The 18,298-nt window shown below is 37.7% G+C and overlaps 1 protein-coding gene across 3 annotated transcripts in view; it reads left to right on the top strand.

Annotated features, from left to right (window-relative positions):
* Herc4 (HECT and RLD domain containing E3 ubiquitin ligase 4) overlaps positions 1–18,298 on the top strand; it is a 604,012-nt gene that overhangs the window by 165,382 nt on the left and 420,332 nt on the right. For all 3 annotated transcript variants that reach the window (XM_090409674.1, XM_090409672.1, XM_090409675.1), the window contains one exon: positions 2,822–2,949. In XM_090409674.1, the coding sequence (XP_090265800.1) occupies positions 2,822–2,949 (128 nt within the window). The remainder of the gene's footprint in view (positions 1–2,821; positions 2,950–18,298) is intronic.

Here is an 18,298-nt window from a genome sequence, read left to right as displayed (position 1 = left end):
CAGATTGAGCATGTGCTACTCTGGACTTCAATTGGCACTCCAATTATTCATCCCACAGGTGTTCGATGGGATTGTGGTCAGGACTCTGCACAGACCAGGGCAGTCGTTTAACACCCATCTCTTCATACCATTCCATAGCTTTGTGGCATAAGGCAATGTCCATCTTGATACCAACACTGGTCCATTCCATAAAAACTCCACAGCATAGGCAGTACCTGATTATCCAGAATATCAAGTTACTGAGCTGCCTTCATGGAACCATGAACAACGACCAGTGGTCCCACTCCAAACCAGCTGAATGCATCCCACACCATTACTCCTCCACCACCAATCTTTACAATGGGTACAACACACTGTGGTAACAAGTATTCACCGGGCTTCCTCCACTCCCACACTCTGCCATCAGACTGGAAACAGGTGAACCTTGATTCATTGCTCCAGAGTACCGTTTTCCACTGGTTAATTGTCCAGTTCAAACACTCTTTACACCAGCCAAGATTAGCAGTCTTGTTATTTGTTGTGATGTTTGGCTTGTGTGGCGGTGCTCTGTCATGGAAACCCAGTAAATGGAGTTCTTTTCATGTAGTATTAGTCACCATGGTGTTACTGGCACTCTGGAACTCATCACGGAGTGCCGATTGTAGCTGATTTTTGTATGCCACCTGTTTTAACACCCTCCTCTCCTTGTCAGTCATTTTCAGCAGTTACCCTGGATGTTTTTCTGCACTAGTGATGCCAGAACATCTCCATTTGTTAATCACATGGAACCACACGAACTGTTGATTTTGGATGCTCCAATTGAGTGGCAATGGCACTTATGAACAGGACACCAATGTGAAAGCCCATGATTAGAGCTCTCTGAGTCACTGAGTTCATGTCTTGTTGCCATATCACCTGTGTTCTACTACGAAGAAATACTGCTTCCTACTATCTGTACACTGGTTTTTATGTTGTTAACAAACCTGGAATGTTCCATAACTTCAAATAATGTAATTTAAATCCAGCTTACACTATATTATCTCTACTGGGTGTGGAATGCTTTGCATACTGTAGATCCAGTAAGATGCCAAGAAATTATATTCTTAGTTGAATCCTTTATCCAAATAAAAGCAAACAAATCTGTTTCTAATTATGAATTTTTCACATGCCATTTGTAGAGTTTGCACTTATGATCCATTGCCCCATCAAATTACCAACCCTTTTTAACGAGTACACCATCATTTGCGAGTCAGTTCAATAAATTATGGTTATGTGTGTAAGTGCACTGTGTGGTAAGCAAATTCTGTTTAAATTGGAGCTCCTGTCAGAGCTCCCCCATCCTGAATCAGGCAGCTGGCAGGAATCCCTTCAAGAACAAACAAGCCACTCTGGTAGGCTGAGACTTGGCTATTTGGACAAAACAAGTTCTCTGAGCCATTGTTAAGAGAGAGAGAGACAGTTACTTCCACTGATTATCTGCTCCTTGTTTGATATTCTTTCATTGATGTTCTTTGAGATTTCATTGAGACTGATTGTCATATGTTGACAATCAAAAGTTCTGTGCTTTATTCAGATGATGTAATCCTAAAAACATCCATTGCAAGTCTCCAGGATTCTCTCACTAAATTGAATAACAGCTGTAACAAATTTGACATGAAAGTCAGCAATAAAAAGACCAGAACTATGAAAATAGACAGGAACATAAAACTTCCAGCTGTATTCTTCTAAAAGGAGAACTAGAACAAATAAACAATTTAAGCATAGTTTTTAGTGAAGATGACAAATGGCAATTAACAACAGAATAAGCAGCGTTAGTATGGTTTATCGCTTTGGTTAATTTCTCTTGTATTTCATATCAATTAATTCAACCAGTTGATTAAATTTATGTGGAACATATCTTCAAATTTTAGAAATAGACCACTGAGAGGAGAGTTGATAAAAACATACAATTTGATAGCAGATCTTGATATAGATACAAGTGCAATTGTAGAGGTTATGGAGTAGAACTTTAACAGAGATGGGGACATTCTGGTAAGCTTCCTCTAGCCACATTAGGCACACAGTGTGGTAACCCATGAGGAGAATTCTAATTTAAACAAGACGTTGATCATTGTAGCTGTCTTATGTCTGGCTATTTGAAGGTACAGTTAAGACTTTGCACCTATGAGTAAATTTCATTGATTGCATCACCTGCCACTGAATAATGTCAGTACATAACATGTTATATGGATTAGTGGAAAGCATCCTAGATGCAAATTTTAGCATCTGAAAAACGATTTTTACTGCTCTGCGACAGCCCACGATGACACCTCTCTCGAAGTCACTGAGTTCACGTCATGTTGCCATACCACCTGAATTTTAATGAAATACTGTCTAAAAAGAAGTCTTAAATAAAAATAAATTTTTATGTTAGCATTGTGCTAATGGAAAGTCTCTGTAGCATGGGTTTCAATTAAGCCATTTCATTGAAAAAAAAAAAAAACTGAACTGAGTTTGAATCCCAATTACAATGCAAAGAATCTTTATTCAGTGCTTTTTCAACTAAATTTGAGTTAGCTGGTCTCACATATGGACAGCAGGGCTTTCTCCTCAGAAAATTCAGATTTTTCATCCTGTAGCCAGGCAAACCAGCCAGGAAAATACATGCAACTTAAATACAAAAATATTTATTTACGAGCATAAGCCTAACTTCCTTATGCTAAAATAAACAGAAGCCAGTCTAGTCTGGTCATGAGCTGTGTAAGGTCCTGTAAATTTAGTGGACTTGGACCTAGTATATATATTGTGTGTATGTGGGTGTGTAAATGTAAACAAACTGTTATTTATTTTAATTTGCTTGTAGACCAATATCAGGCCTCTGGACTTCAGAATTTTACCTCCTGAAAGTCAGATACTTACTTTGGAAAACAGGATTGTAGAACAGATCTTAGATATTCCACCTACACAGTGTGTACCACAAGACCTAATGAGGTAAGTGTTTTTGCAAATCTCATTATAAATCAATCATTTATATTGATACCACGAGAGACATAATATAAAAGTTATTTTTATATCTGAATTTTTATTTTGTAAGATTGAATAAAAGTAATTGTTCTGGTTTGTTTAAGATTTATATATATATATATATATATATATATATAAATCTTAAAACAAAAAATATATATATAAAACATATATATATATATATATATTTTTTTTTTTTTAAACAGAGGTCAGTATCTATTTCTGAATATAATATTCAGGTTAAATCTCATTATAACAAAACTCTTGGGACTATACAAGTACTTCATTATACTGAAATTTCATTATACCGGATAAAGAAAAGAAAGCAACTTATAAATTCGTTTTATTTTTAAACAGTCATACAACTGCAAATCATTACACTTTACAATAATTGTAGTACATTAGTTTTGATTGCCATATATTTTTCATAATGCCATTAAAAATGAAATTTTTGATATCATTTAACTGCTAAAAAAATATTTTCTGGGACATGATTCGTGGCGCTAGTGTCCTTGGTAAATGTGGCGGTCGAGTTAAGCTAGTCTAGAAAACGTGTTTTTAAAGTTAAATATAGTGTGGCTTTTTGTCACAAATTGTGCTAAAATTGTGCATCGGTTAGAAACAAGTGTCCTTCAGTGGTATTATTGTTTAGAACTGTGTTGTATATATTGTGTTTTCACTGCCGTTTGTTTCACTATATCAACGTGTAAAGATGGCGTCCAACAAGAAACGTACGTCAGCGGCGCGCAGGACTTCTACTACTACACGAAAGGCTGGCTCAGCGTTAGATTTTTCGCAATGGATGCGTTGCGGAAACTGCTACATGTATGCACCGAAAAATGTGAAGGATCTGTGGTCGGTCTGGCAAAATGAAAAGAAAGAAAATGTCGACGTATGTGAGAAGTGTCGGGATAGGCTGGAGCGTTTAGGAATGGAAGCTGACATCGGGACCGTAGCGGAAGAACTTCGGCGGGAGTTTATGAAAATGAAAAATGACCTTCATCTTCTTCATGAGGAAGTGGAAGTGATCGGTAAGGAGATACTGGAAGTTAAAGCTGAGTTTAATGTGTTAAACAGAGAAATTAGGACTATAGAGATTACTTTAGCTGAAGTAACTAGAACAGGATTACATATGGGTGAGTCTTTGGTGAATGATTCAGTAATAAATAGTATGGGAGTGATTGGGAGTCAACATAATAAAACCACAAGTGGCCAAGAAGAAATGAGATGTAGTGAGAGTGGGGGGGGGTAAGTAATAGAGAGTTGAGTAATGAAGCTGAGAGAGTCATGCTGAATAGTGTAGAGAATGAGTCCATGAGTGTGAACTTGAATGAAGTTAATAGTGGTAAAATATATGGTGATTCTATGATTAAGGGTATGGAGAGTGGTATGCATGAGGAGTGCTTGGCTGATGGTACAATAGAAAGAGTGGCTTTAGCAATAAAGAGAGGGCATGAAACAGACAAGATGATAGTTATGGTGGGTACGAATGACCTGAGAGGTAGTATAAATCGGGTAGGAAAAGATTTAAGAACATTATTAGATATTGTGAAGAGGAAAAGTGTCAATGGGAGAATAGTGTGTGTGCTGCCTCGTTTTGACAATTACGAGTTAAGTAGACGAGCAATGATAATGAATGATATGATTGCAAGAATGTGCAGAAAAAGAGGTCTGGAGTTTGTTGATGTTTGGAGTGTGTTTGAAGGAAAAAGGCAGTTGTATGCTAGAGATGGACTGCATCTTAACATGGAAGGACATAAGAGATTGAAGAAGTTATTGTTTTCTGAACAGGTTGAAGTTATTGGGCAGGGAAACTAATATTGAAAAGGTTGAGTGTAAGAGAGAGAAACTTTAGCACTGATTGTGTATTTATTGATCCTTATAGGCAGAATAAATTGCAGAAGAGAGGGGAAAAAAATCGGCATAGGACTACGGTAATTAGTGACTTATATATCAGTTCTAAAGCCGGTACAAGATCTAGAGGGAATCTGCAATTTTTGTATACCAATGCTAGAAGCATTAGAAATAAGAGAGAAGAATTTTTGGCATTAGTCAGTGAAATCTCATCAAAAGTTGTAGGCATTAGTGAAACTTGGCTGTCAGCAGAAGATGTGGTCACTGGAATTGAATGTGATGGGTACAGTATTTTCAGGGAGGATAGAGAAGATAGAACAGGAGGAGGAGTACTGTTGATGATAGCTGATGTGTTGCAGCCAAAGAAAGTAGTATATCATGATGATAGACATGTGAATGAGAGTTCATTTGAGGCAGTCTGGTGCGAAATAGTGACCAACGCAACCAAATATACAGTTGGATGCTGCTATAGGCCAGGGAGTACAGGGGGAGATATTGAATTCATGCATCAGCAACTTAGTGCAATGAGTGAAGGCTTAGTGATTATTATGGGGGATTTTAATTATGGTGATATCAATTGGAAGGAGGAAATATCACGTAGCAAAAAGGAAATGGAGTTCATACATCTGCTACGAGATAATTACTTGAAACAGCACGTAACTGAAGGGACACGTGGTGTGAGAGTGTTGGACCTGGTTATTGGTTCAGAGGTTATATGCATAAGTAAGGTGACCTCGTTACCTCCAGTTGGTGAAAGCGATCATGTGGTATTGACTTGGGAGGTTGCAAAATCTGTGGATTTTTCTATTAAGAAGGGGTATGTACGAAACTACAGGTTAGGCAATTATAACAAGCTTCGGAGTGAGCTTGCAGCCATCCCATGGCAGAACATATTGCAAGGGAAAGATGTTAGCAGTGCTTGGGATAAAATCAGCGGGTATCTGAGGAAAGCAATATCAGATTGTGTCCCCATGGTCAGGAGGTCAAACAAGGCAGGCATTAGATGGATGAGCAGTAGTATCAAGCTTGAACTACAAAAAAAGAAAATGTTATGGAGAATTTACAAGGAGAAGGGCGATCAGGACACCCATGAGCAGTACAAGGCTCAAGCTAGGAAGGTTACCAGCATAGTAAGAAAAGCTAAATCAGATTATGAGAAGACCTTAGCCAAAGAGATCAAGGGTAATCCCAAAGAGTTCTTCCGCTATGTGGCAAGTAAGAGGAAGAATGACTTCGGAAGGATAACCTTAGTGGGTGCTGATGGTATTGAGGTGACAAAATCAGATGTAATAGTCGAGTTACTGAGTGATCACTTCTCAAAAGTCTATCACCCAAGTGAGGATATCTCTATACCTATAGCAATACCTAATGTGAGAATTGAAGCTAAAGAATCAGAGGTATTAAATATATTGCAAAACTTAAATGCAAACACTGCGGTAGGCTTAGATGGAATATCAGCTCGGGTGTTGCGTGAATATGCAAATGAATTGTCAACCCCTCTTACCTGGATATTTAATTTAAGTTTGAACTCTGGTATGGTCCCTAGGGAGTGGAAGTTAGGCAAAGTGGTTCCTTTGCATAAGGGTGGCTCTAAAACTGCAGTATTGAATTACAGACCAATCACCATCTCAGGAGTAGTGGTAAAAGTATTGGAAAAGTTGGTTAAAGACAAAATTCAAGAATGGGTGGATCAGGATATGATACTCTATAGAGGCCAACATGGTTTTGTTAAAGGTAGATCCTGCCTTAGCAATCTATTAACTATCCATAATAGAATAACATCAGAGTTGGACAAAGGAACTGGCTACACAGTGGTACTTCTGGATTTTGCTAAGGCTTTTGACAGAATACCCCATAGAACACTGTTACGCAAATTGGAGCAGATGGGAATGGATATTAAATTGGTGATATGGATAGGAGAATGGCTCAGGGAGAGATACCATAAGGTGGTGTATGGAGGAGCCGAGTCCAGAATGAGGCAGGTGACCAGTGGTGTGCCTCAGGGCTCTGTGCTTGGGCCAATGTTGTTTAATTTGTATATAAATGATATAGGAAACGGCTTAAAGGGAGATATTCAGTTGTTTGCTGATGATGCAAAGTTGTGTAGTGCAACTTTGCATCATCAGCAAACAATAAAAAATCAAGCTGATGTTGAAAGTTTGCAGGAGGATTTAAATAAGCTGGTAAAATGGGCAAAAGAAAATGGATGTCAGTTCAATGTGGAAAAGTGTAAAGTCTTGCATTTTGGGATTAAAAGATTACCAGCTGTGTACTACATAGATGGAAAGGTACTCCAAGAGATTGATGAGGCTAGGGACTTAGGGGTATTGGTAGATAAGGAGATGAAGTTCAGAGGACACATTGCTAAGGTGTCCAAGATTGCACATAGGATTACTTGGTTGTTGAGGAACACACTGACATCCAGAGATAAAGAGGTTATTATTCCCCTTTATAAAGCATTGATACTTCCACATTTGGATTACTGTGCTCAGGTCTGGTCACCTGGATTCCTTGGAGATGAGGAGGCTGTGGAGAGGGTTCAGAGAAGAGTGACCAAGTTGGTGAGTGATATAAAAAATGTTCCCTACGTTGATAGATTGAGAGCTTGTGGATTGCAGAGATTGGTTGATAGGCGAAGAAGAGGGGATATGATAGAAACATTCAAATTACTAAAAGGTTTTTATAGGATTGATGCAGGGGAAATGTTTCAGCTGTGTGATAGTGATGGAAGAACAAGAGGTCATCTCTGGAAATTAAAGAAGAGTGTGGTTAACAAAGGTGTCAGAACAAGGTTTTTTGCCTGGAGGGTGGTGAATGAGTGGAATTCATTGCCTGACTTTGTTGTGAGCTCTTCATCTGTAAATGAATTCAAGAAGAGATATGACAGATATTGTTTTGCTAGTTTGGGTCTCCCGCGATGAGTCTACTGACTCCATGGAGATACCCGTAATAATAATAATAATAAAAAGGACATGTAAGCTTTTTTTTTCCAGGCTCTTTAAAGCTTTAAACAGTCCTAAATAACTGTGTTTGCAATTCCTATGTCAGCAACTATAGAAGCCCACACCCACATTTTCTTAACCTCATGTTTTACTACCATTCAGGTCATCTTTATTATACTTTAATAAAGATGATGAAGACCATCTTTAAAGCAATATTGCCAATTTAGCTTTTTTGGAGCTAGATCTAGCTCATTTTTTTCTTTCATAGCTCCAAGAATTTTAATCTAGCACCTATCTCCAAATCTAGTTCCTTCAGAACTTGTTTCATACACATTTCAAATGCGCGATGACGTCAGTCATGTGACCCACCAGTCTGCCATTTTGTTACCTTGAAGTTGATGGCACAAGTTAGTGTCACAGTCTGTTGCACTGTGTTCTGGTTGGTTACGATAGCAAGTGGGAAGTTTTCAGAAATTAATCGTAATTCATTGCATTCCCTTCTTCAAAAATGAGCAAAGAGACAAATAAAGCTTACAAGCAAAAATTTAGGAGGGAGTGGTTGCAAATGGAAATGTTTAGTAAATGACTGTGTGAAGTTCCTGGTGATTCTACAAAAGGCTGCTGTAAGTTTTGCAGATGCAATATAGCTGCGAAATATTCTCAGCTGCTAAAGCATAGTAAAACTAAGAAACATCTTGCTGCAGTTCCATACAAGGCTGTTCCTATTACAAATATGCTTGTGAAAAGTCTGATGAGATAGTGAACTTTGAAGACAGCTTAGCATTATTTCCTTGTTGTCACTCATCATTCAACAGTTGCAATCATCTAGTAAATTAAATTTGAAGGGAATAAATTAATAAATAAATTTGAAGGGAATAAATTAACTGCAAAAATATCATCCAAGACAGTCAAATTATGCCAAAGGTAAACCAAACCAAGTGCTCTGCAATTGTAAAGAATGTTCTAAATGAGCATTTTGAAGATCTAATTGCAGATATTGGAGATAGAAATTTCAGCTTGCTAATAGATGAATCGAATGATATCACAGTGAATAAGATTTTAGGAATTGCCATCATTTACTACATCAAGAAATTCAACAAAATTATGCATACATTTCTGAGCATGGTTGTTCTATAAAAGTGTGATGCAAGTGGTATTGTGGCTGCACTGAAAAAAGAGCTCTTGGCTAATAAACTGGACATGAAAAGTCTCATTGCAATTGGTACAAACAATGCCATTGTTATAGTTGGTGTCAATAATGGTGTTTATGAACAACTGAAGGCATATAATCCCTCCTTAATCTTAATTAGATGTGTATGCCATTCATTGCAGCTGGCAATGTCTCACACTTGTGCAGAATCTCTCTCTCTCAAGAAAATTAGAATTTTTAGTTGCTGAAACCTATAAATGGTTTTCACTTTTTTTTTTTCTTCTCAAATTTGGTCTCCAGGATTTGAAGGAAATAAATTAATTGTGGAAAGGGTACAGAGATGGATAACAAAGATGGTTTCAGGACTACAATGTTATTTATGAGGATTGGCTGAGGGAATGTGGACTGCAGAGTTTTGTGAATAAAAGAAGGAGAGGTGATATGATCGAGACTTTTAAACTGTTGAGAAGCAGTTACAGGGTGGACACTGGGGAGTTCTTTCACTTGGTGGAGCAGCAGGAAGGAGTGATGACAAGGAACCATCCCTAGAAGTTATGAAAGGAAGTGAGCAAGAGGTTGAGGAGTGGTTTCTTTGCATGGAGGGTGGTTGAACTGTGGATTGCATTGCCTCATACAGTGGTGAGAGCAAGAATGATCAGTGAGTTCAAGAAGTGGTATGATAGATTTTGTGTTACCAGGAAGGACCCCCGATGAGTCTCTTGATTCCATGGAGGCCTAAATAATAATAATAATAAAATAATATACTATATGTGTTGTACAGTTATACATTTACAATGAGTAGCTACTCTATGAATAAAAGCAAATGACTAACATTAGTTTAAGCAATTTGACTTCTGGTAATGAAACTCTAAGTGGTATACGATTCTAGTAGCAAGGCTTATACGTTGGTCAGACATAACTGGTAATTAGTTTACGGAATTAACAACACATATAAAGTATATTAATTAAAGGCAACTTTAATGAATAACTTCTATATTTCGGCAACGTCACATTGCCATCTTCAGGAACATAAAGATATGGTATGTGCATGCAGGCACTAACACAAAGCAAATGAGGAAGAAAGCAAGAAACTAATATTGTTCCTAAAGTCCTAATGGTGCCCTCTGGCGGGCTAATTTGGTAGTCTTAGCAGTTGGGCTGAAGTTCTCATAATGTAAGTCTCCCAAATTTGGGGTAGTTTTGTGCACCCAAATTTATTGAGGTTAGGAACGTTTTTTTAGAGCTGCTGAAGATTCTTTGAATAATCTTTCGTATTTAAACTTGCTGCGATGAATTATTTTTGTTTTCTTCCAACGAATTTTATGATGGGTGTCTAAGGCATGGTCTGCCAGCCCAGAGCGGCTGTACTGGTGAAACCGGATGTAGTCTTTGTGTTCTGAAATCCTGATATTTGTTGTTCTGCCTGTTTGGCCTAAGTAGGACAATTTGCAGCTGCAAGGGACCTGGTATACACCAGGTAGGTCTTGGGGAAGTGGTTGGTCTTTGGTAGAGCGGATAAGGGATGCCAAATTTTTATATGGTCTGTAACAGGAAGTAAGGTCATATTTTTTGAGGATATTGGTTATTTTCTCAGAGCCCTGGATGTAGGGGATGGTGATAGACTTGGTGAAATCTTTATTGTGGAGGGGGGGTTGTGGTTTACTGGTTTTAGTATTTTTTGGATTTTTTTGAGGTTATAGCCATTGGCTAAGAAAGTGTTGAGGATGTGGTTTAGTTCAGTAGTTAGGGCCTTGTCATCTGAGCAGATTAATTTTGCCCTGTTATATAGTGTTTTTATAACTCCATATTGTTGTGAGGGGGGGGGGGTGACTGCTGGTGAATGTATCTGCCAGTATGGGTGGGTTTTCTGTGACCAGAGAAAACCAAAGATCCATCAAGCTGGCGGGTGATTAAAGTGTCTAGGAAGGGGAGGGTGTTGTTTTCCTCTTTTTCTAAGGTGAACTGGACTCTGGGGTGTTGGTTGTTTAAGTGTGTTAGGAAGGAGTGGAGTGTGTCTGAGCCATGTGGCCAAATAGCAAAAACATCATCCACATAACGAAGCCAAATAGTGGGTTTTTGTGGGGTGGAGTTTAAGGCTTTCTCTTCAAATGTCTCCATAAAGAAATTGGCCAAGGGTGGGGAAAGCGGTGAACCCATGGCTGTCCGCTCTATCTGTTTGTAGAACTTTCCTTGCCAAACGAAATAGCCTGAGTTCATTGTGAACTGAAATAGGGCTGAAATATCGGGAGGAAACTTGGCTTGGATGAGCTCTAGGGTTTCTTTGAGTGGGACATTAGTGAATAGGGAGGAGACGTCAAAACTGACCATTGTGTCAGTGTGTTGGAGTGTGAGGTTTTCTATATTGGCTTTAAATTGGGCTGAGTTTTTATGTGTGATGGTGTGTTGCCAGTGTAGTGTGTGAGCATTTTGGCTAAATGTTTGGCTAATTTATATGTGGGGGAATCAATGCCATCCACTATGGGACGCAATGGCACATTTTGTTTGTGTATTTTTGGGAGTCCATATAATTGGAGGGGTCTAGAGTTATAAGGTTTTAGTTTGTTGGTGACTTCCATAGGCCAAGAAGTGACCTTCTTAAGGAGTCTGTCGAGAGTTCTAATCTGAGAGCTGGTCGGATTATATTCAATGGGGAGGTAAGTCGTACAGTCTAGTACTAAAGCAGTTAGCTTACCTTTGTAGTCTTTGGGATTGAGCAACACAGTGGCGTTCCCCTTATCCGCCTTGGTGATTACTATTTTTTTGTTGTTTTTCAATTCTTGTAGGGCTGTCTATTCGTTTTTGGATAAATTGGTTTTTGGAGGTTTGGCTTTAGTGAGAACAATGGTCAGTTTTGACGTCTCCTCCCTATTCACTAATGTCCCACTCAAAGAAACCCTAGAGCTCATCCAAGCCAAGTTTCCTCCCGATGAATGAACTCAGGCTATTTCGTTTGGCAAGGAAAGTTCTATAAACAGATAGAGATGACAGCCATGGGTTCACCGCTTTCCCCACCCTTGTCCAATTTCTTTATGGAGACATTTGAAGAGAAAGCCTTAAACTCCTCCCCACAAAAACCCACTATTTGACTTCGTTATGTGGATGATGTGGTTGCTATTTGGCCACATGGCTCAGACACACTCCACTCCTTCCTAACACACTTAAACAACCAACACCCCAGAGTCCAGTTCACCTTAGAAAAAGAGGAAAACAACACCCTCCCCTTCCTAGACACTTTAATCACCCGCCAGCTTGGTGGATCTTTGGTTTTCTCTGTTCACAGAAAACAAAACCCACCCATACTGGCAGATACATTCACCAGCAGTTCCCCCCCCCCCCCACAACAATATGGGGTTATAAAAACACTATATAACAGGGCAAAATTAATCTGCTCAGATGACAAGGCCCTAACTATTGAACTAAACCACATCCTCAACACTTTCTTAGCCAATGGCTATAACCCCAAAAAAATCCAAAAAATACTAAAACCAGTAAACCACAACCCCCCCCTCGCCCCCTCCACAATAAAGATTACACCAAGTCTATCACCATCCCCTACATCCAGGGCACCTCTGTGAAAATAACCAATATCCTCAAAAAATATGACCTTACTTCCTGTTACAGACCATATAAAAAGTTGGCATCCCTTATCCGCTCTACCAAAGACCAACCACTTTCCCTAGACCTACCTGGTGTATACCAGGTCCCTTGCAGCTGCAAATTGTCCTACTTTGGCCAAACAGGCAGAACAACAAATATCAGGATTTCAGAACACAAAGACTACATCCGTTTTCACCGGTACAGCCGCTCTGGGCTGGCAGACCATGCCTTAGACACCCACCATAAAATTCGTTGGAAGAAAACAAAAATAATTCATCGCAGCAAGTTTAAATATGAAAGATTATTCAAAGAATCTTCAGCAGCTCTAAAAAACGTTCCTAACCTCAACAAATTTGGGTGCATGAAACTACCCCAAATTTGGGAGACTTACATTATGAGAACTTCAGCCCAACTGCCAAGACTACCAAATTAGCCTGCCAGAGGGCACCATTAGTACTTTAGGAACAATATTAGTTTCTTGCTTTCTTCCTCATTTGCTTTGTGTTAGTGCTTGCGTGCACATACCATATCTTTATGTTCCTGAAGATGGCAATGTGACGTTGCCGAAATATAGAAGTTATTCATTAAAGTTACCTTTAATTAATATACTTTATATGCGTTGTTAATTCCGTAAACTAATTACCAGTTATCTAAGTGGTATATGCTGACATCCAGTTTCACACTCATCATAGGAGGGCACTTGACATAACCCACCGTCTCCACTACTTAATCCTTCAACTATACACAAGACTAGTGGTCTCCAAACTTTTCACCTTGAGGGCCACATTGGATACTTCAGCACTGTTCAGTGGACCATAGTAATAAAAAACTCTAGAACTAGATATATGAGTTTTATTGAAAGCAGATAAAAACTGATTACAGAATATGTGAGACAATTTGTTTAAATTTTTGCTAGTCGTTAATTTTTCAACCGAATATACACCGACAATTTACATATAACTTTTTTTTAATTTCCTATAACTTCGAGTTTTTTGTCAATGAATACAGATCGGGGAAATTTTGTTTTTATTTCGTTTTATGCTCGTTAATTCATTTTAACCGTGTTTTTACCGACTTTTTTAAGTGTTCTTATTTCGTGCGACATAATTTTTTTTTATTGATAAAAAAGTTTATTCAGATAACTTTTTTATTTCGTTTTGAATTCTTTAAATTTTTTTTTCTTCGTTAGTCCATTTTAACCGACCTTTTACAGTCAGAAAGACCGTAACTTGGATTACGGTTACTTTTTGCTATTCGGGAATATTATTTTGAACACAATTTTAATTAATGCATTTGAAATCTATCAACACAATTTTAATTAATGCATTTGAAATCTATCAACACCCCGTGTTTTTTTTTTTTGCGGATTCTCATTGAAAAATTAGATTGGCGGGCCGGATAAAATCATATCACGGTCCGCATCTGACCCACGGGCCGTAGTTTGGAGACCCCTTCACTAGACCATAATCTACTGCCAACCTACAGTTGTTTTTGTTTTGTAAAATGGGTTTATTATAAAACCAGGAGATTTTATAATAATAAATTAAGCGTGTTTTCTTGGTAAATTTGCCTGTATGTGAGATTTAAAAAAAAACTTTACTACTACTGTATGAGATCAGCTAACTCACCTTCAACTGAACAATGATAATTAGCTAATTGAGTAACGATGTAATCATTTACTATAACATATAGCTAACATTAGATTTATCCTGCACAAGCAAATTATCTGGAGCTTCTTTTCCATGTCAGGGAAAGAAGCTCCAGATAATTTGTAATTTTAAGTTATGCAGCATACAGATTGGTAATGGAAGCAAATTTATTACATAAGAGTGATTATTATTATATGTGAATAATGTAATTTTACACTCTCCAAATTCAGGGGTGTTCCCCCCCCCTCCTCCAACCCCCATCTGCAATGTCTAGCATGCACACACCACTGCCTCAGAAGCTTAACTATACCAAAACATCTATGCTTCCTGTTTGGTTACTCCTTATTCAGTACTAATCATGGCTTAAATCTACAAGCTATGCAATTAACATGATGAATTCTGACAATGCTCGTATACTTGACTTACTCCGCTTCACCTTACTAAGTCAATATTTTTCTTTTCTTGCTAGCTGTAGAAGAATCGGGTTACTTCCTTTGGACGACATTATTATTTTTTATGTCATAAAATTTTTATCAAGAACATAACATTAAACAATCACAAGGTTTGTAGACTATAAAAATTGTGTATGAATGGAGACCGTGTGAAACACGTCAGTGCTTGTTCACAGCATGTGCGACACTGGCGAATGTGGCTGCCGCCGGAAAGATACGACTAGTGGTGAGGTGTGAAGCGGGATGGGAATACGTACATATATGAAACGGCATAACTCTGGATTCGCGTAAGTCGGGGTATGACTGTACTTGGAAATCATTGATAATGATATGGAGGTAGCAGGATTTTTTCTACCGGAAACTTGGGTTTTTCATCTCGCATGCACACAAATCGGCCTTCACAATACACGCAATTTACAGACAAAAAATACTGTTGTTGTTGGTGATGATTGGCAATAGATGGCATTGATGACGTAGTAGGAGAATTAAGTAGTAGTGGAGAGGGTGAGATGTATTTAGCGAAGTAGAGTAGCGTGCCCTCCCACAATGAGTCCTTGGACTCCCCAGAATTGTTGTAACAATAGTAATAATTCTTCTTTAAGACAAGCAGCGTACAAAGAGCTGTATTAAACCATCAACGAAAATGATCCTCCTCTGAAAATTGTAAGCATCTGTGCAACAAAGTGGCTCCACATTGAACCTGCAGTAGACTGAATTCTCAGCCTGTGGTTGAAATTAAAAACTCATTTTGAAGTTGTGAGTGAGACTGAAAAATGTTACAAAAGCTCAAATTTTGTGGGAGATGTACAAAGATGAAAGGAATCTGTTGTACCTTTTATTTTTGCATCCTGTTCTAGTTCAAGTTCAGCAAGTTAACAAAACTTTCGAATCTAAAAGTGCAGATAAGATGAGATTATTAATGACTTTTCTTATTTTCTCTCTATTGCTAATATGTTAGTGCCACCATCGTCCAGAGTCAACCCTGTAGAGTCAGAGATTGATGACTATTTGGATCCCAAACCATATCCTGGTTACAGATTTGAAAGAAAAATTTCAAAGTTGATGATACAAAAGAAAATAACACAAAATGATCACAATCTTAGAAATAGTGCAAGACAGTTTCTTCGTGGTCTCTTCAAACAGCTTAAGCAAAGTTGCCTGAAAACTTGAATATTTTAAGAATGATATCTTTTTTCTGATTGACAATACCCTAAAACATATAAAAGAACCTGTTAGTCCCATCTTAGAAATAATGCTGATGCTGAATACTAGTACAATACTATCCACTATCCAATAAATGGACAAATTAGAAAACAACACTGAGCTATTCTGGGTTGAAGTATGAGAATACAAAGATGCACCCGAAATGAATCCATTTACAGAAATTGCTCAGTGTGCAATAAATTTATTAATACTACTAAATTCTAATGTGGAAATTGAACAAATGTTTAGTTTCATGAATGTAGTTAAAACTAAATTAAGATACAAGATGGAATTGTCAATGCTGACAGCTGTTTTGTCAGTCAAGTATAACCTCAGGAGTAACAAGTACTGTAAAGACTATCATTTATCAGCATTTATTTACACTGAGTAATATTGGAACAATGGCCACATATAATAAAGCGCCTCTGTAGCGCAATTAGAAGAACAATGGTACGTTGCTCCCTTCGATTAGAAAAGGCCTAATTTCGATTCCCGTCTTGATGGGAGGAATTTTTATGTGGATGTTTTCAATTGAAGATGAGTTAGCCAATTTCATACGGAGGTAGCAGGGTTTTTTCTCCCAGAAACTCTGGTTTTTCATCCCACATACAGATAAATCGGCCCATCAGAACACACGCAATTTACAGACAAAAAATACTAGTTATGGTGGTGGGCAGTAGATGGCATTGATGTGGATGATTGGTAGTAGAGGTTCGGTGTAGTGGTGGAGTTGGAGAATTGTACAGCAAAAGTAAGACAAATAATTTGATTTAAAAAAAAAAACCCTCTTGAGTTAAGTCACCTTCTGGTCCAAAGAATAAATGGGATTCCTAAGGTGCATAAACAAGGCTTGCCATTGAGACCTATTGTTGATGCAAGATATTCTCTTTGCTATCTAAATATCTTCAAACCTGTCCCCCACATTGGCAAAACATTCTCTTTTATAAAGAATACAACATGCTTCATAGAAAGGACATTACAATAGATCTTATTAATCTACTTGCATACCTGGACATAGTGAATCTGTTCACCAATGTACCAAGGACAGAAGCCTTACAACTATTACAAGACCACTTTTCACTGCACACAGTAGTTCTCTTTGAACATTGCATCAATAGCATATTCTTCAAATTCCAAGAGGAATATTTTGAACAGAGAGGACTAGCAATGGACAATTTCTTTTCACTGGAAACAGCAGTACCCTTCCTTCAATTTTTATTTGCTATTACGAATAAAAATAAAATAAAATAATAGTTATAAACTGTTTATGATTAACAGTGAAACATAGAGAAATGCAGTGAACATTTCAAGGTATACAACCTAAACTTTGGCAGAGATATGCCAGTCATCATTTTTATCATTTGGCCCACCTCTATTACTCAGTTAGAAGAATTCATCACATACCTTAACAACCTTTATCCTCAAATTAAATTCAACTATTAAGTTAGAGGCAAACAAGGGAATGTTTTCTGCACCAGGTGGTGCTGAAACCATTCCCTTGTTTTCAACACCACCATTTGCAATGCTGAAATGAACTTTCACATGTAAAGATGATGTCATTTTGTCTCTTTACAACCTAGATCCTCACATGGACTATTTTGCACAGATCTGGTCTCTCCTTTGTGATTCTAATACAGGAGAGAGAGTGCAAAGGCAAGTATAAAAAATGATATCAGGATTATGGAATACTGATTATGAAGACAAATTGAGAATTTGTAGATTGCAGACACTAACAAACAGGTGAAAGAGGGGTAATATGATTGAAACTTACAATCTTCTGAAAGAGGGCCATACAGGATTTCGGTTGATGGAATTTTTCATTTTATGGAGGGTGGGGAAAGGAAAAGAGGGCATCCTTGGAAGCTGAGAATGAATGCTGCTAAGAAGAAGATGAGAACTAGATTTCTCTCTCTCTCTTAGAGTGGTGCGTGATTGGAATAGATTGCCATTGGATGTTGTGTGTGCAAGCAGTGTGAATGAATTCAAGAGCAAGTATGATAGCTGGTGCATGTACTCTGTGGCCTTTCTGGAAGTCTCTCTTAATAATAATAATACCTGCATTCCACCCTACCAAAGAATGGCTACAATTAGAACATTAATAAAAAAAAAAAAAAAACCTACATCAACCTCCAAGACAATTAGATGAACATGAAAAACCAAGACTTTAGAGGAGCAGTGATTCTTCCATATATATATATATATATATATATATATATATATATATATATATATATATATATATATATATATGGGAATAAATTTTTAACTTGGGTATATTGTATATTAGGATAACCAAGCAATTTTATATGCTTGGTCATTTTAGCTCCTAATCCCAAGTATGCAAACAATTAAGTTTGCGCCTGAAACAAAGTTCAAGTCTAAAGATGGTACAACACCAGGGCAACTCATTGTAAAGGTGGTTAAAGCTTTGATCACTATTCTTAGTATTTTCCCATAATGTAAAGCACA

This window comes from Typopeltis vanoorti, chromosome 19, assembly GCF_054136105.1.
Source record: "Typopeltis vanoorti isolate ZY-2024b chromosome 19, IOZ_Tvanoo_1.0, whole genome shotgun sequence".
Taxonomy (NCBI): domain Eukaryota; kingdom Metazoa; phylum Arthropoda; class Arachnida; order Uropygi; family Thelyphonidae; genus Typopeltis; species Typopeltis vanoorti.
This window is presented reverse-complemented; position numbering and strand designations above follow the sequence as displayed.